We start from the raw sequence: 19,341 nt of genomic DNA, 5'->3' as shown, positions 1-19,341 counted from the left end.
TAAAGAAAGAAAGAAAAAACTACACTGGGTTGAAAAAAAAAAAGTGATGACGACATCAGGTAGGATGTTTTGACACGTTGCGGTAACGCGCGCGCTCAGCTCTGTGCGTCTGCGCTCACCTTGCGTCCTGTGCCGTGACTAATGTCGTACAGGTGGGGGCGGGTTCCTCTCGTAAATTACTCGAACATAAAGAGAGGCAGTTTCCTGAAATGTTACGACGCTCCGACCATAAACGAAAGTCACAAAAGAGGAAACAGCCAGTGGCACATGGTCTTGTAGCGCGCAGAGGAGAAGCAGCAGGTGAACAGCGACATCTGGATTCACTGAAGTCGGTTTTTATTCAGCATTAACTCGTGCGCGTTTGTGGGTGACGCTGTATTTGCCGTATTATGAGCCAGTGGAAGCGGATTCAGCAGCTGGAGATACGGCACTTGGAGCATGTGGACTACCTTTATGATGACAACTTTCCGATGGACATCAGGCAGGGACTGGCCTCCTGGATCGAGGCTCAAGACTGGTGAGTCCTGAGCCAAAACCTTTACAAAACTGCCTTAACCTCTTAACTCCCACCTGAACGGATCCCATTTTCTCCAGTTTGGCTTTAACCTAATTAAAAAGCTTCTTAGGAAAAAAGCACCAAAACAGTTACAAAAAATTAGAAGAAAACAAGGATGTAAACGCGACAAAAATGTGACAAAAATTCAGTAAAAAGTGTGACAAAAATTCAACAACAATGTGACAAAAATTCAGTAAAAAGTGTGACAAAAATTCAACAAAAATGTGACAGAAATTCAACAAAAAAATGACAAAAATTCAACAAAAATGTGACAAAAATTCAACAAAAATGTGACAAAAAGACAACAAAAATGTGACAAAAATTCAACAAAAGTTCAACAAAAAATCAACAAAAAATCAACAAAAATTAAACAAAAATTAAACAAAAATTAAACAAAAATGTGACAAATTCCAAAAAAATGTGACAAAAATTCAACAAAAATGGGACAAAAAATCAACAAAAATGTGACAAAAAATCAACAAAAATGTGACAAAAAATCAACAAAAATATGACAGAAATTCAACAAAAATGTGACAAAAATGTGACAAAAATTCAACAAAAATGTGACAAAAATTCAACAAAAATGTGACAAAAACTCAACAAAAATGTGAAAAATTCAACAAAAATGTGACAAAAATTCAACAAAAATGTGACAAAAATTCAACAAAAATATGACAAAAATTCAACAAAAATGTGACAAAAAATCAACAAAAATGTGACAAAAATTCAACAAAAATGTGACAAAAATTCAACAAAAATATGACAAAAATGTGACTAAAAATCAACAAAAAATTACAAAAATTCAACAAAAATGTAACAAAAATTAAACAAAAATGTGACAAAAATTCAACAAAAATGTGACAAAAATAAATAAAAAAATCAACAAAAATGTGACAAAAATTCAACAAAAATATGACAAAAATGTGACAAAAAATCAACAAAAAAATGACAAAAATTCAACAAAAATGTGACAAAAATTCAACCAAAAAGTGACAAAAAATCAACAAAAATGTGACAAAAATTCAACAAAAAAATGAAAAAAATTCAACAAAAAGTGACAAAAATTCAATCAAAATTCAACAAAAATGAAAAAAAAAAAAAAAACATAATAAAGGTGACACAACACAGCAACAATGCGAGGAAAAAGATCAGTTTTGTGGGTCTTAGCTTTCAAATGAGGTGTTACACAGCCAAAAGAGGACAGAATGCATTTAGTTGGGTGGTAAGAGGTTAATATCTCATTTAAATTTACTCAGCAAAAACACGTCAATGCACCTTACAATTGTAATGTAATGTAAATGTGAAAATTACTTTTTTTTTTGTTAGTGCACCTTGTACAATTCCTGAGAAGATCACACAAATGAATAGGGCACAGGTTTCCTATTTTACAATGCAATAGATCACCATACCTAACGTTTTCTTTATTCCAAATATATTTGTCAGGCTACTTGCAGTGAGGGGACTGCAGAATTGACCATTTAAAAGTCGGTTTGATGAGAATATGCTTTTTCAACAAATCTAACTGGATTTGAGACCAACCTCTGTCTGCCTCAGGCCAAAAGTTGCCGGGTTTGGCCCCAGTAAAGCAGAGGATGGTGAAGGATTACTCACACTTTAATAGACACTGGGCTCTAGGTGGAGATAGGTGGTTCAATCTTTGCTCCCTCAAAGGCGCTGTTGTGTCCTTGAGCAAGACTCCTCACCCACCTTGCTCCCGTTCACTGGGAACTCTAGTGTATTAATGATTGGCAGCATGCGTATAGCCCAGGGGCCCCCAACCTGGCGTCAGAGAGCTACATTTGCTTCAAAAACACTTGGAGAATGAGACTTAGGTGGAATTAGGCCTGTCACGATGGCAGATTTGAAGTTCGATACATTGAGGCAAGAAATTATCGCGATAAACGATATTGCTGACTCTTACGATACTAAATACTGCCAACTCTAGTTACTCAATGTTCTAAAAGTGTATCATATCCTGAAATACCACACAAGCTGCAAGAAATATGAAATATAATGTACGATATAGTAATAATAACCTCTGTGGAGTTCACCGAAAGGAAGTCGTATCCAAGATGAATCCTCGAATTAAGTCATTGCACTTTACAATATGGACCTAAATGTTCACAGATTGTGTTTAGCATGTTCTGAACAAACAGAAAATGCTTCTAAAATTTGAGTTCTCAAACGTATAAAGCTGTAGAAAGTCTTTGGTGAGCTATTTATAAAGCAGTGTTAATTTCGTCAACTAAAATATTTAGTCTTAATTTTAGTCAAAGTGATATTTTTGCTGACTAAAATTGGACTAAAACTAAATTAAAAGTTTTTCATGAGACTAAAACTATGACTAAAATGTTCAGATGTTTTAGGCGACTAAAATAAGACTAAATAAAAATGAAAAGGAGAGACTAAAATCATCCAAACTTTTATTGACCGTCTGAAAAAGCTGTCAAATGAGCAGCTCTGAGCTTTATTCATGTGGAAGCAGCTCCATTAAGTCGAGGACCTTGATTAAATATGATTATTATGAATATTATAAATGTAAGTCGACTAAATTAGTCTTAAGTTTAATCGACTAAATTGACATGCAATTTTAGTCGACTAAAACTAGACTAAAATTGAAAAGTTTTTTTTGACTAAATCTTGACTAAAATTAAAATACATTTTAGTCAAAAGACGAAAACTAAAACTAAAATAAAATATGTTGTCAAAATAAACACTGCTATAAAGGCCTGGTGAGCTAGTTGGAGATCCCTGGTATAGGCTGTACAGGAGAATCTATTTACAAAGTTGGTTGTTCGATACCTGTCCTCTCCCGTCAGTGCCGTTGTGTCCTCGGGCAAGACAACTCACCAGTCATGCTCCCATTGTCTGCGTAAGCTGGTGAATGAATGACAGGCTTAGGCAAACATGGACTGTAACTGAAATTGTTGCATGAAAGTTGATGGATCACCTGCCAGCCCTGGTATGTTGAATTTTTCAAGCTTTGCATCATGTTATTATGTCATTCCCTCATTAAAACATGCCTGAAGTGTTGCCTTGGCACATTCACGTATTTTTGAGTAATCTGTAAAAACTCTGATGGCGGCCATTTTAGGGATAGGTTTGCCTGAGTCCTCCTAGGAACGCCCCCACCTCCTGGAGACGCCTCCGAGCTTTCGTCACCAGCCGAGTAACCAACCACTGCTCCTCAGCAGAACCCCCTCCCCACTGATGCCACAGACAGCGTGTGGAGGGGGCGTGTCTAAAGGGTCAGAGGTTCTTAAAGAGACAGAGGCCTATTTCAAGACATTCACTACAGCCATTTTGAGAGAGCAATTTTATACAAGGCAGTTACAGACCAACAGAAGGTTTTGTCATCATCGTAGTGTGCTATAGACTGGTGCTATGTGATTGAAAGAAGCATAATGCCCCCTCTTTAAACTATAAATGACTGACGGCTTGTGAGTGAAGGATTCTTTGATCACATGCGGTTCACGACAAAACGTTTCTGCGCTTTACGTTCTGTTAAGTCGCGAAAAATATCACATTGTCCTTGTATTGTTTTTAAGTCTCCCTCTAATTTGATCCGTTTCGCTCTGCAGGGAGTCGGCCTCCAACGATGAGACGGTTGCCACGGTGATGTTCAATAACCTGCTGTCCCAAATGGAGAAGGTCCGAACCCAGGAGCAAAACTTCCTCCAGAGACACAACATGAAGATCATACACCAACAACTGCAGGTGAAACCAACGCACGAGACAAAATATAAAGTAACAGCAGTGGTTGTAGCACTAGTAGCAGTGTAAGTATGAAAAGTAACAGTGTTAGAGCTCAGAAGTGGGTCACCGAACCCCATAAACATTTTTGAAAAACGTCTATTTTCCATAATAATAAACCAATTGAGATTATAAAAGTAAAATACTGGAGTTGATGAACACAAAAAAAGCATTTGGATACTGCTGTGTGTCCCGGCTGCTATAAGAGTTGTTCCATCACTTTTCTTATTACTTAAAAAAAAAAAAGTAGTTTTAACCCCTTAACTCCCACCTGAACACATTTTCTCCAGTTTGGCAAAAATGGACAAAAAAATGACGAAAAATGACGAAAAATGACAAAATTGACAAAAAAAATGACGAAAAATGTGACAAAAATGGACAAAAATTGACAAAAAAATGACGAAAAAATGACAAAAATGTGACAAAAAATGTGAAAAAAAAGACAAAAATGGACAAAAAACGGACGAAAAATGTGACAAAAAAATGACAAAAAAATGACGAAAAAATGACAAAAATGTGATAAAAATTGACAAAAACTGACTAAAAATGTGACAAAAATGTGACAAAAACTGACAAAAAAATGACAACAATTGACAAAAAAATTACAAAAAAGTTACAAAAATGAGTTGAATACCCCCCTCAAAAAAAGATGGAGCAAAATCTGATGACGTGAGAAAAAAGATCCATTTAGATGAGTTTTGTAGATCTTTCAAATGAGGTGTTACACTGGCCTACAGGATATGGGCAAAGCTGAACTGGAGAAAATGCCCTCGGTTCAGGTGGGAGTTAAGAGGTTAAATAATGTGTAATTAGAAAACAATGGGGGCTACTAAGAGCTACTTCAAGAGCATTAAGATGTTTGCACGCTATCAGTTAAAAATATTAATATCCTTCCCCTTTATCCGGGGCCGGGTTGTGGTGGCAGCAGTCTGAGCAGAGATGCCCAGACTTCCCTCTCCAAACACACCTCCTCCAGCTGTCCTGGTGGGACCCCGAGGCGACACCAGCCCAGCTCAGAGACATAGTGCCTCCAGTGGGCCCTGGACCTGACTCTTGCTTTAGACCAGTGTTTTCCAACCTGGGACCTTAAGCTCTTAACAGGGGGTACTTGGAATTATCTCAGATTAAAAAAGAAGGTGAAACTGAGTAGAATTTCAATATGAATTTCAAAGTAAGGTTAGTTTTTATTATGTTTTTTAGTTAAATAATTAATTTTGAGAGTATTTTCGCTTAATTTTGAACACAACACACTGTTAACCTCTTAACTCCCGCCTGAACCGAGAGCATTTTCTCCAGTTCAGCTTTACCCAAATCCTGTAGGCCAGTGTAACACCTCAAGCTAAGATCGACAAAGCTCATCTACATGGATCTTTTTCCTCCCGTCATCAGATTTTTTTCCATCCTTTTTTGGGGGGGGTATTCAACTCATTTTTTTCAACTCACTTTTTGTCTTTTTTTTTTGTCAATTTTGTCACATTTTTTGTCATTTTTTTGTCATTTTTTTTGTCATTTTTCTGTCCATTTTTTGTCATTTTTTGTCACATTTTTTGTCATATTTTTTGTCATATTTTTTGTCATTTTTTTGTCATTGTTTTTGTCCAATTTTTGTCATTTTTTGTCACATTTTTGTCATTTTTTTTGTCATTTTTTTGTCATATTTTTTGTCATTTTTTTTGTCCAATTTTTGTCATTTTTTGTCACATTTTTGTCATTTTTTTGTCATTTTTTTGTCATTTTTTTGTCATTTTTTGTCACATTTTTTGTCATTTTTTTGTCACATTTTTTTGTCATTTTTTGTCACATTTTTGTCATTTTTTCGTCACTTTTTTGTCAAAGTTTTCTCACTTTTTTGTCACATCTTCCTCATTGTTTTCATCTCAGTTCTGTCGCTATTTTCACACCTTTTTTTCCCGAAGCTTTTGGACTGGGGCAAAGCCAAACTGGAGAAAATGTGCTCGGTTCAGGTGGGAGTTAAGGGGTTAAATACTGCATAATCTTAATTCAGATGGTCACTTTGTAATAATATTGGCAAGATCCACAAGGTAAGGGGTACTCAGAGTATAAATCAATGACTCAAGGGGTACGCGAGGCAAAAAAGGTTGGGAACCACTTCTTTAGACAATGCATCCTTTACATTTTTAAGCGATTCCTCTAATGGACAAAACCAGAATCAATCAGACTAAACCCAGTCTAAGCTTAGTATAACTTAGAAATCATTCAAATGCAGTATTTAGCCTACGTATTGGAAAGAGAAGTACTTGTGTTGTTCTGAAACCCGAGTATCAGAGCTGAAAAGGAAGTCACATGCACTAAAATAATTACTACAGCATCGGACTTTATTTATAGATTTCTTGTTGCAGCATTAGTATCATAAGTATTACAGTTGTTTGTAGCAGCAGCAGCAGCAGTAGTAGTTGCAATAGTAGTAGTTATACGAAGATAGAAGTAGGATTGTCAAAATACTCAGAAAATACAAACCTATATAAACTAGATTCTCATTTGAGCAGGTGTTTATGTTCATTTATCTTCCTGGATGTTCTAATAAACTCCTACATTTATTGTAAGGTCATAATCATCTAGTGGACGTGGGTACTCGGGCCCAAAACCTTTGAAAACCCCCCTCGCCTCGAAGGTTTGAATATAATGTTGAGCAGGGCATGTTGAGGTTCACTGCGGAAAAACAAACCAATATTTGCAAAACATAGCAACGCGCTCGTGCTTCCTGACTTATCAAAGAGTTGAGCTCTCGAAGAGGAAGCTGCCAAACACCTGCGGCGAGAAAGGTGACTGAGTGCGGCTTTGTTTTGTCGCGAGTGAAATTAATATTGGCCTAAAAAGAGGTCACTTCATTCACACAAAACGTTGTAATAGGACCTCAAAAGTCTGACTAGTTCAAAGTGGAATCTTGTCACAGTGTTTTCCAACTCCGTGTTCACACATCCTGGTAAAAAAAAAAAAAAACGGGATCTTGATAATGCCCCGATGAATAGTGGATTATAATATCTTGGTATACACCTGAGTTTCAGTAAGCAGTCCTGGTTTATGCTTGATGGGTTCAACTTCAGACTTATGCATTATCAATAAAACCTATGAAGGCTATGTTTCAAATACATAAATACAATAATGAAAACTAAAAGTAAAAGCGAAAAGAACAAATAAAAATGCTCTCAGTTGGGATCTTGGCGCATGCAAAGCTAAATAGAGTTGAGGATTGTGATGTCAAACCGCTAAGCATCTTTGGATTTGTAGCAATAATAAACCAATGGAGATTGTAAAAGGTCAAATATACTAGAGTTCTCTTAGCCTTAAAGAGGGGGTATTATGCTTTTTTCAATCACACAGCACCAGTCTATATCACACTACAATGATGACGAAAGAAACCTTCTGTTGGTCTGTAAATGCAGTAAATTAGAATAACTGCCTTGTATAAAATGTCTCTCTCAAAATGGCTGTAGTGAATGTCTTGAAATAGGCCTCTGTCTCTTTAAGAACCTCTGACCCTTTCCGACACGCCCCCTCCACACGCTGTCTGTGGCATCAGTGGGGAGGGGGTTCTGCTGAGGAGCAGTGGTTGGTTACTCGGCTCGGAGGCGTCTCCAGGAGGTGGGGGCGTTCCTAGGAGGACTCAGGCAAACCTATCCCTAAAATGGCCGCCATCAGAGTTTTTACAGATTACTCAAAAATACGTGAATGTGCCAAGGCAACACTTCAGGCATGTTTTTAGTGAGGGAATGACAGAATAACATGATGTAAAGCTTGAAAAAGTCGATTTTGCATAATACCCCCCCTTTAACTGAGTGTGTCTTCTTTCGTTCACGTTTACCCAAATCTAAAAGCTTCTCGACTTGAGTTTTACGTGTTGTCGTCACTTTTTCATCATATTTTTTTCACTTTTTTATTGTGTTATTGTTCCTTTCTCGGCACATTTTTGTGGCTCTTTTGTTAAATCTTTGTCACTTTTTTTGTTGACTTTGAATCATTTTTTTGTCATTCTTTTGTGGCTTTTGTTGCCTTTTCATCACTTTGTTATTGTGTTTTTGTTGCTCTTTTGTTGATTTTTTTCATCACCTTTTCTAACTTATATTTTCACCCCTGTTTTCAACGCAGTTTTGCCACTTTGTTTAGATTTGGGTAAAGCCAAAAAAAGCCGTTGGACACTACAGTGAGTTAGATGTATTTGCCAGGAGTGACTCAGCAGCTCACAGAGTTTTTCCACGGCTTTTTTTTTTTTTCACTTTCTATACTGTTTATGTCTAGTCTATGGAAAATGCCAGCTAGCATCCACAAACATGGCGGATCTCCATGGCAACAGTGAATTTTTCTGATCTCTATAAACTCACTCGATCTACCATCCTACCATTAATCATCTATGTAAAAACTGTGTAACCTTTAACCTCTTACCACCCGCCTAAACCAAATGCATTCTGTCCTCTTTGAAAAGCAAAGGCCCACAAAACTGATCTTTTTCCTCGCGTTGTTGCTGTGTTGTGTCACCTTTTGTATGTTTTTTCTTTCTTTCTTTTTTTCCATTTTTGTGACATTTTTGTCATTTTTTCGTTGAATTTTTTTCACCTTTTTGTTGATTTTTTTCCCCACATTTTTGTTGAATTTTTGCCACATTTTGGTAACCTGGCTAACGCCAGGCTGCTGTATGCGCTCGAATTATTTCGAACTGCACAACAGCCTGGGGACCATGGGGGAAATTTTCCGGTGGATTTGGGAACCAATCACAGAGCGAGGAGGGACGGCAAGACGATGACGCGCTATTCGATATACGGAAGCTTGTAGTTTATTTACGGATTTAAAAAAAAAACGTTTATTTACGGATCCAACATGACAGTAGCAGACGCGATGGTATTTTTCGATCAAGCTTTAGACCTTGTTCTAAATAATTTAGCTCAAAAGACGCATGATAGACTTTTTTTTTTAATATCGCCCAATAAACGACTATGGACGATCGTAAACCACACCTCTCCTACGAGAAAATGAATTTGTGTCCCCAGACTAAATATCACTTGTGATTTTAGTCTGGTGTTAGCCAGGCTAACATTTTTGTTGCATTTTTTTTTCACATTTTTGTCTCATTTTTGTTAATTTTTTGTCATTTTTGTTGTTGAATTTTTGCCACATTTTTGTTAACATTTTTTCACATTTTTGTCTCATTTTTGTCACACCTTTGTTGAATTTTTGTCACGTTTTTGTTGCGTTTACATCCTTGTTTTCTTCTCATTTTTTGTGGCTATTTTGGTGCTTTCTTCCCAATAAGCTTTTTCTTTGGGTAAAAACGGGATCCGTTTTTTTGGAGAAAACGGATCCCGTTTTCTCCAAACTGGAGAAAACGGGATCCGTTCAGGTGGGAGTTAAGAGGTTAACCGTGTAAACTTTTAGCACAGGAATTACAGAGATAGTAACCACAATCCAACTTTTACGGTTACCATATTACGACCATAGAGATTTTAGCTGCTGTTTTTAGTTTTTTTCTTTACCTGACTCAGCAAATACTGTAATACTTTACTCAACTTATTATGTTTTCATCTTTTGTGAAGTTGTTATGGAAAACACTTGACACAACAGACATCCTTTATATATATGAATAACTACTACTGTGTGTGTCTGCGTTAAGAAAATACCCACACTCATTTGGAATGTCAGGCCCCTGTGGTGAAGCACTGACCCAGTTTCACAGACCACAGAGTGTAGGAGACTTGCATCTTCAGTCATCGATCGCGTCTCACTGCGTCTCACTCTGACGACGTCTTGGTACTTTTCCCGTGCGCTCCCTGTTTACGTAGCTGATGTTGACGGTGTGTTTTTAGTGCCAACTTTGTCCAGGAAATGATGGTAATGATTTGGCACAGGGAAAGTTTTTAGTCTGCGAGATATTAAGTGAGATTAAATGCCATGTGAAGGCGGCTGGATCAGTTTATGGGGAATTTCTGGGTGAGTAATTGTTTATTGAGTCACGTCTTGTCTTGAGGAGAGACTATGGTTTCAAATTGGTGTCATCAAGTCAGACTCTTTATATACATCTGCAGCAGGGACGAGCGCAGATAGAGGAAGAGCCCAGGTTGTTTTTCATGGTTGAACAAACACCCTTAAAATGTCTGTGCACGTCACTGATCAGCAAACCAAGTCACACAATAAACAAAGCCAGGGCTAAGACACTGCCAAGATATTGTCATTGCCATTTTTGATGTCAGAATATAAAAAAAATTGGCAAAATTGCAAAGGTTCACACATGGTGACTTAAAAATGAGCAAAATTGTAGTTTTATCTTTTGACTTATTCTTATTTGAAATCTTCAGTGCAAGAATAGACGTATAGAGAAAATTAAGAATTTTAATGTGGTGTAGAAAGACCCCACCAGGGACTGGAGTTGAACATTAGCACAACCTATAAACTCTATTTGCATCAGCTACAACAGTGGTCCCAACCTTTTTCCTTGAAGCCCCTGATCCGCGTGCTGTAGTCGGGCTGCGCCCCCCAGTCCAAAACTGTGGCCTGAAATGTGAGTGTTTAATGCACCTGTAGTCCTTACTCAGTCATATTTGATGATTTTAGACCATTTATTTTGCTCACATAGTATCATTTATGACCTGACTCGGTCCAGGCAAAGCTCTGGGGCCCCCCTGCGACAGTGGCGCAGATGGTAGAGCGGGTCGTCTCATGATCGGAAGGTCGGGGGTTCGAATCCCACCTCCTGGAAGTGCACATTGTCGTTGTGTCCTTGGGCAAGACACTTCACCCACATTGCCCCCAGTGTCTGCGTACATTGGTGTATGAATGAGAGTATGAATGGGTGAGTGGATCCTTGCTGTAAAGCGCTTTGAGTGCCTAATGTAGGTGGAAAAGCGCTATATAAGTTGAGACCATTACCATTTGCAATCCCAGCCCGCCCCCCAGGTTGGGAACCACTGAGCCACAAGCTTGTTTTGTGCTATGTTGAATCGTAATGTTCCTGTCAAATAAATCAATAATTAAAAACTATAGAAACTATAGAAAATTACAAAAAATATATCATAGGTACAATAAAGTACATTTTCTCCAGTACTAGTGTTAAGCAGTGTTTCCCAATCAGGGGTACAGGGACCCCAGCGGGTACGCGAGTATCTAGCAGGGGGCACTTGGACATATTCCAGATCTAAAAGGAATGTGAAGCAGTATTTCGATAATATTTTAAAAGAAAACTTCCCTTTAATGGTGATTTGCAGTAAAAGGTTTGAATTTCAGGATTTTTTTTAACTAAATACAAAACTAACTAACAATAAATCGGAGTTTAGCAGATCATTTCTAAATAATTGTCTGCTTGCAACACCAGTGTTCTTTTATTAATGCAACGTTTCGGCCAGTGGCCTTCGTCAGGCAAAATGTTTTTTGTGAATGAGAAGCCATCCTTAAATAGGGTGTGGCCTGCTGCATCACAGGAAGCTGTCATAACGGCCTATGGCTAAACATAGGCAGCATCTTTATACAACATACATCCAATCACAGAAAAAACAAAGCCAGGATATAGTGAAAAAAGCAGTGAAAAATACACATATATACATATATACAGTAAAGATATATATATACAGTAAAGACTTTTTGTGGCACATGCAATACATAAGACAGTTCAAAGATGTGTCTAAATATATACAAAACAATATGTACACCAAGGAAGTGGACGCAGCCTGTGGACATGGCATGACACTGGAATCTCTATAGAAAAACATTCAAAACCAGCTCATCATTTAATCCCTTGGGTGTAAGGGTCTGTAAAGTTTCAATCCAGTAGGCTTCTCTTTTCTTCAAAAGTTTGTCATGGTCTCCTCCTCTGTAAGGAGGAGGGACTTGTTCAATGCCACAAAAACGTAGAGCACTTACATCATGATGTGCATCGTTGAAATGGGCAGCTACTGGATATTTTCTGTCATTTCTGCGTATTGAGGAGAGATTTTTCCTTTTCTATATTTGGCCTTTATGCCTTCTCTTACGCACCTGTTGAAAACAAAGGAGATGTGCGAAGTAAACCTTCTTTAAATAATTGTCTGCGCCTTAGAGACACGTAGTTTTGGAACCACTGGTATAAAGTATGAATGAAAACAACAAAGATCCATTTGAAACATTGTTTTCAAATAAAGACCAATTGTCCATAAAGAAGTCACTTTGCAAGCACTTTCTTAGCAATTAATAAGAGCAGTACTTTTAGTTGGGAACAGTTTTCCTAATATTGTTCTATTTTAGTCTTGTTTCGATGCTGATTCCGTATTTAATCTTTGGTTGCAGTTTCTCATCCTTCATTCTTCACATTCTTCACAACGTAACTCACCACACCTTGTTACCGACATCTCCCTCAAAGCCTGATCTGATGGACAAACTGGTTTTTACAAACGGTTTCATTTTTATTTCAGGCCTTAACATGTATGTCCTAACAAGTATGTCCTCATTGTCTTTGGTTTCCTGTTAAGCTCCGCCTCTTTACCCTGATAAATCATTACATAGTTGATGTTACATCTACTTCCGACTCCAGTGGAATTCCTCATTCCTGTGTCTATTATTAGTTTCTCTTGTGTGAACTCGACCAAAACACTCACAGAGAATCTCAAATTGATCTTCAGCTGCAAAATCAAAGCTATGGCAGTGTTTCCCAGCCAGGGGTACTTGGAATGAGCTCTTGTTGTGTTATGGTTATCGCCAGCTCTGATCAAACTATGTCACGATCTGTTTAATTAATGTTGCTCCATACACATTTTTTATTTTATTTTCTAACCATTTGGGGGACAAACAATGTTTTTATTTTTATTTTTTGATAGACCTCCCAGATATCTGCTCTAAACCAGTCCAAACCTGATCTATACCAGCATAAAACCCATCCAAAGTTCCTCTAAACCAGTAAAAACTAGGTCTTCATCAGTCAAAACCTGTCAAAACCAGCATGAGCCAGTTCAAACCAGGTCTAAATGGTCTAAAACGGTCCAAACCAGGTCTAAAATGGTCCAAAAGAAGTCTAATCTAGTCCAAACCAGGTCTAAAATGGTCTAAAACGGTCCAGAACAGGTCTCAGCTGGTCCAAACCAGGTCTAAACTGGTCCAAACCAGGTCTAAACTAGTCCAGAACAGGTGTAATCTAGTCCAAACCAGGTCTAAAATGGTCTAAAACGGGCCGAACCAGGTCTAAACCGGTCCAAACCAGTCCAAACCAGGTCGAAATCAGCATAAAACCCATCCAAAGTTCATCTAAACCAGTAAAAACCAGGTCTACATCAGTTAAAACCTGTCAAAACCAGCATGAGCCAGTCCAAACCAGGTCTAAAACGGTCCAGAACAGGTCTAAACTGGTCCAAAACAGGTCTAAAACGGTCCGAACCAGGTCCAAACCGGTCCAAACCAGTCCAAACCAGGTCCAAACCAACATAAAACCCATCCAAAGTTCATCTAAACCAGTAAAAACCAGGTTTACATCAGTTAAAACCTGTCAAAACCAGCATGAGCCAGTCCAGACCAGGTCTAAAACGGTCCAAACCCGCTCTAAAACAGTCTAAACTTGGTCGAAAACGGTCCAAACCAGGTCTAAACCGGTAAAAAACAGGTCTAAACAAGTCCAAACCAGGTCTAAACCAGCATGAGCCAGTCCAAACCAGGTCTAAAACGGTTCAGAACAGGGCTAAACTGGTCCAAAACAGGTTTAAACTGGTCCAAAACAGGTCTAATCTAGTCCAAACCAGGTCTAAACCAGCATGAGCCAGTCCAAACCAGGTCTAAAATGGTCTAATCTAGTCCAAACCAGGTCTTAAACGGTCCAAACCCGCTCTAAACTGGTCTGAACCAGGTCTAAATCAGTCCAAACCAGGTCTAAACTGGTCCAAAACAGGTCTAATCTAGTACAAACCAGGTCTAAAACGGTCCAAACCCACTCTAAATCAGTCTGAACCAGGTCTAAATCAGTCCAGACTTGGTCTAAACTGGTCCAACCCCAAACTGGACATTTGGAGTATTACACACTTGAACCGAATGGCAGAGAGAGGCAGATTAAGAACAACATTTGATTCGATAAAGCGTGCTCTACCAAATGGTTGAGCAAACTAATAAAGGGTTAAGCCAAAGACTAAGTGATTATAGATCTGGCGCCGCCCAAAATGATCTCGGGACCTTTGTGGGAACTTCACCCCATTGATGTAAATCTATTTAAAATAATTGCAGACTTTTACAGGAATTCTGTGGTGGCCATTTTCTTGAAAGAAAGTACCTTCTTCTGCTGCACCTGAAATGAGTCACATGAACCTCTTAACCTGAACCCATCACACTTTCTCCAGTTTGTCTTTACCCAAATGTCACGACCGGCTCAATGAGGTGACAGGCCAAAAGGAGGACGGCACCAAAAGGGCAGTTAAATGTCAATTTTATTAAAAGATATGACAATAAAGATGTTGAAAAGTGCAAAGTCTTTGGATGGAACAGGGCTGAGCACACAGGCCAGATTCTTAACCTCTTACGCCTTCACTGAGTGCATTTCTCCAGTTCAGCTTTACCCAAATCTAAAAGGGGGCAGCCTATAGATCAGTGTAACATCTCATTTGAAAGCTAAGACCTGAAAAACTAATTTAAATTGAGCTTTTTCCTCGTGTTGTTGCCATCGCTTTTTTGTGACTTTTTCATAATTTTTTCATAATTTTTTCATCACTTTTTCGTCAAATTTGTATCACTTCCTCACATATTTTTTATACATTTTTCATAATTTTTTGTCACTTTTTGATCATTTTGTTCTTCACTTTTTCATCAAATTTTCATAAATTTTTCTTAATTTTTTCTTTTTTTCTCACACATTTTTTATACATTTTTCATAACTTTTTGTCACTTTTCGATCATTTTGTCCACTTTTTCATCAAATTTTCTTCACTTTTTCGTCTTTTTTTTTCTTTTTTGTCACTTTCACATCATTTTTCCATCACTTTTTCATTCATTTTTCATCAGTTTTTCGTAATTTTTTCATCATTTTTTCTTCACTTTTTCATAATTTATTCATCCTTGTTTTGATCTCATTTTGACCATTTTTACCAAGAAGCTTTTAGATTTGGGTAAAGCCAAACTGGAGATTATGTGCTCGGTTCAAGTGGGTTTCAAGAGGTTATATACTGTAGAAGGAGCTGAGGAGCTGCACCCAGTAGCCGTGATGGATCGGCGAGCCCGGGGGAGAACCTGCACACAAATAAGGAGCAGTACACACACACACACAGACATATAAAAAAACATTTAAAAAGCCACAAAATATTGACAAGAAACCGATAGAAAAAGTGTCAACAAAAAAGTGATGGAAAAGCGATGGGGGGGAACAACGTAAGGAAAAAGATCAGTTTAACCCCTTAAATCCCACCTGAACCGAGCACATTTTCTCCAGCGTTACCCCAATCCAAAAGCTTCTGGAAAAAAGGTGTGAAAATAGCAACAAAACCGAGACGAAAAAAAACAAGAATGAAAATGTGAAAAAAGTGAGGAAAAAATGGACGAAAAGGTGACAAAAAATGTACAATAAAATGACAAAAATTGACAAAAAATTGACAAAAAGTGAGAAAAAATGTACGAAAAAGTGAGAAAAAATGGACGAAAAAGTGACAAAAAATATACAAAAAATGTACCAAAAATTTAGAAAAATTTGACAAAAAATTGAGAAAAATTTGATGAAAAAGTGACAAAAAATTGACAAAAAAGTGATACGAATTTGACAAAAAAAATTTGAATAATTTGACAAAAAAGTGACAAAAAAGTCACGAAAATTTGACAAAAATGAGATGACTGCCCAACAAAAAAAGTGATGGAAAAAAATCTGATGATGTGAGGAAAAAGATCAATTTAGTTTTGTAGATCTTAGCTTTCAAATGAGGCGTTACACTGGCCTACAGGATTCGGGTAAAGCTAAACTGGAGAAAATGCTCTCGACTCAGGCGGGAGTTAAGAGGTTAAATCGGTTTTGTTGGTCTTAGCTTTTAAATGAGACGTTACAATGGCCTATAGCTCTACAGAAAGTTTTTGATTTGGGTAAGGTCGAACTGGAGGAAACGCACTGGGTTCAGGAGGCTTTTAAACCAATGGTCATCATCGTGTTTGTATTTTTCCAGGTGAAATACTCGTCAAACCCCGCGCTCATGGCCCGAGTGATCTCCTCGTGTCTGAAGGAGGAGCGGAGGATCCTGGACAGCGCTTGTCTGCAAGAGCAGGTCTGAAAAAAGAGTTCCTGTTTAGTCTTTATCACCAGGGCAACTGAGCCTGTGGTACAAATCAATAAATCCTTCACTCAAGAAGAAGGAAGTTACTGTGTTTCATTACAGACACTTAACCACTAAGCACTTTTTAAAATGGATATTTGAACTACACATATTTCACATAATCAACTTATTGTTTATATTTACTTTAAAAAAATCCTTTCAAATATCTATACACAAATAAAAATCATTGTTGTTCTGCGCAGGGCCCTCTGGAAAAGTCTCTGCAGAACTCGGTGGCGCTGGAGAGACAGAAAAACATGGACAACCGAGTGGCCGTCATCCGGGGCAGTGTGCAGGTAAGAATCTTAATATGTTAAACCTGCCATTCCTCATTTGAAAGCTCAGAACCTCCAGAGTATAGAGTATGGTATAATTGCTGGAATTGTGGAAGTAGGAGAGGAAACTTTTTATTCATATACAAACTATACTTTTTCGTCAAATTTTCATCACTTCCTCGCACATTTTTTTAATACAATTTTCATAATTTTTTGTCACTTTTTGATAATTTTGTTCTTCACTTTTTCATCAAATTTTCTTCACTTTTTCGTCTTTTTTTTCTCTTTTTTGTCACTTTCACATCATTTTTCATTCACTTTTTCATCCAATTTCCATCACTTTTTCATTCATTTTTCAAAAAAAGCATCAAAAACGGGAGGAAAATGAGGATGAAAATGCAAAAAAAGCATCATAAACTGACAAAAGGCCCCTAAAGAGCAAGTGAAAAAAAAAGCAACAAAATGTGACAAAAAAAACGACGAAAGTGCAGCAAAAAAAATTACCAAAAACTCAACAAAAAGGGGGCAAAATTGTGACAAAGATGCTATAAAAAAGCAACAATGAAGCAACAAGAAATGGATTAGATGAAAAAGAACATGGAAAAAGATCAGTTTTGCAGGCCTTAGCTTTCAAATGAGGCACTGGCCTGGAGGCTGTATGCTCCAGTCAAGAAACTTCTAGATTTGGAGAAAATGTGCTCAGTTCGGGTGGGAGTTAAGAGGTTGAAAATGAATAAATCTTATCCTTTAACGTAAAGACCTTAAACTATTTCTGTGGTTTTCTTTTCTGCAGCTCATGGACCAAGCTGTGAAGTTCATCGAGGACATGCAGGACGACTTTGACTTTCGCTACAAGACGCTTCAGTCCCGAGGTGAGCGGTTAAAGGGGCTAGATGCAAGTTTAGCCATTTTATACTCACTACTGCCACTTCAGGTCATACGTGTAACTGCACCTTCTATGTTAAGCTTTTTGAGTGACAGTGCAGGATTTTTGAGGCAGTTGTGGTGAACAGGTCTGGACTCATTCTACACCTAAGGACATGGGTGGAACATATAGGGAGAGGAAAATATATAATTTTAACATTTTTAAACACTATATAGTCCCTTTAACCCCTCAACTCCCACCTGAACCGAGCACATTTTCTCCAGTTTGGCTTTACCCCAGTCCAAAAGCTTCTGGAAAAAAGGTGTGAAAATAGCAACAAAACTGAGATGAAAACAATGATGGAAATGTGACAAAAAAAGTGAGAAAACATTGACAAAAAAGTAACGAAAAATGTGACTAAATGTGACCAAAAAAATGACAAAAATGTGATAAAAATTTGACAAAAAAATGACAAAAATATGACAAAATATGACAAAAAATGTGACAAAAGGTGACGAAAAAATGACCAAGAAAAATGACCAAGAAAAATGACAAAAATGTGTCAAAAAATGACAAAAAATTGACAAAAAATGTGACCAAAAAAATTACAAAAATGTGATAAAAATTTGACCAAAAAATGACGAAAAATTGATAAAAAATGACGAAAAAATGACAAAAATGTGATAAAAATTTGACAAAAAAATAACAAAAAATTGACAAAAAATGACAAAAATGTGATTAAAAAAAATGGCTGAAAAAATGACAAAAATTTAACAAAAAAGTTACAAAAAAGTTACAAAAGTGAGTTGAACACCCAACGAAAAAATGATGGAAAAAAAATCTGATGACGTGAGGAAAAAGATCCTCTCGGTTCAGATGGGAGTTAAGGTAAAGCACATACGTAAAATAAATCAAGCCATGGGAAATACACAGTACACAAGGTAATGTTTTGGAAAGTTTTAATGGGTAGTGGAGGGGAGCCCACAGTTGACTAGAGAGCGGTGGAGTTGAGAAACGGTCATGAACACAGATACAGAAGGATCGGGGCGTGGCTAGGGAGGGGATGAGTGTGCAGTTATTTGCATACTACTTGAAATGAATGTGTTTATAAATATAGACTGGGCCTTGAATGTGGAATGTTGACTGCGTAGGCGAGCTAAGAGGTCCGGCTGTTCAACCTCCTCCTGGTAGTTCATACATATAATTAATTAGCTTTTACTTGGTCTCAGCATTAGTTCAGTTCTCCAGCAGGTAGTTCCCTCCTCAGTTCATCCCTTTTCCCAGCCCTCATCAAATGAATTTAGCAGGGCTTGAAATGATTAGACAGCCTAAAAATGTGATTAAAGCCCTTCAGCCATCTAAGCAAGTCACTCAGCATCAAAAGGTTTCACGCAACACCTTACCAAGATTTTTTTTTGTAATGTGCGTTTTGTGTTGCAGATGCGACGGAGAGGAACTCTGATCTTATGAAACAGGAAGTGACACGACTCCAGGAAATGCTCAACAGGCTCGATTATAAGAGGAAGGTAAACATCTCAGTTTGCTTTGAGCTTAATGTCCAGGTTCACGTAACTCTACCCTACAAAGAAACAACATAACATGCACTCAAACTGTAGCTGTATTATTCAGTTAAAAATGTAAAAAAATTAAGTA

At 37.5% G+C, this 19,341-nt stretch overlaps 1 protein-coding gene across 4 annotated transcripts in view; it reads left to right on the top strand.

The window, feature by feature from the left end:
• The first annotated feature begins 232 nt into the window (after positions 1 to 232).
• The window catches only part of stat4 (signal transducer and activator of transcription 4), a 38,352-nt gene continuing 19,243 nt past the window's right edge, over positions 233 to 19,341 (top strand). For 3 of the 4 annotated variants that reach the window (XM_079563416.1, XM_079563415.1, XM_079563414.1), the window contains exons 1-6: positions 233 to 517; positions 4,138 to 4,273; positions 16,402 to 16,500; positions 16,752 to 16,844; positions 17,617 to 17,695; positions 19,129 to 19,214. In XM_079563416.1, coding sequence (XP_079419542.1) covers positions 390 to 517; positions 4,138 to 4,273; positions 16,402 to 16,500; positions 16,752 to 16,844; positions 17,617 to 17,695; positions 19,129 to 19,214 — 621 coding nt within the window. In that variant the 5' untranslated portion in view covers positions 233 to 389. Of the gene's footprint in view, positions 518 to 4,137; positions 4,274 to 10,100; positions 10,250 to 16,401; positions 16,501 to 16,751; positions 16,845 to 17,616; positions 17,696 to 19,128; positions 19,215 to 19,341 lie in introns of those variants that run through there. The other variant, XM_079563417.1, reaches the window with a different exon arrangement.

The sequence above is a fragment of the Gobius niger genome, assembly GCF_951799975.1.
Source record: "Gobius niger genome assembly, chromosome: 9".
NCBI classification, from domain to species: Eukaryota; Metazoa; Chordata; class Actinopteri; order Gobiiformes; family Gobiidae; genus Gobius; species Gobius niger.
Note: the sequence above shows the minus strand (reverse complement) of the source record. Positions and strands in the feature narration are given on the sequence as shown.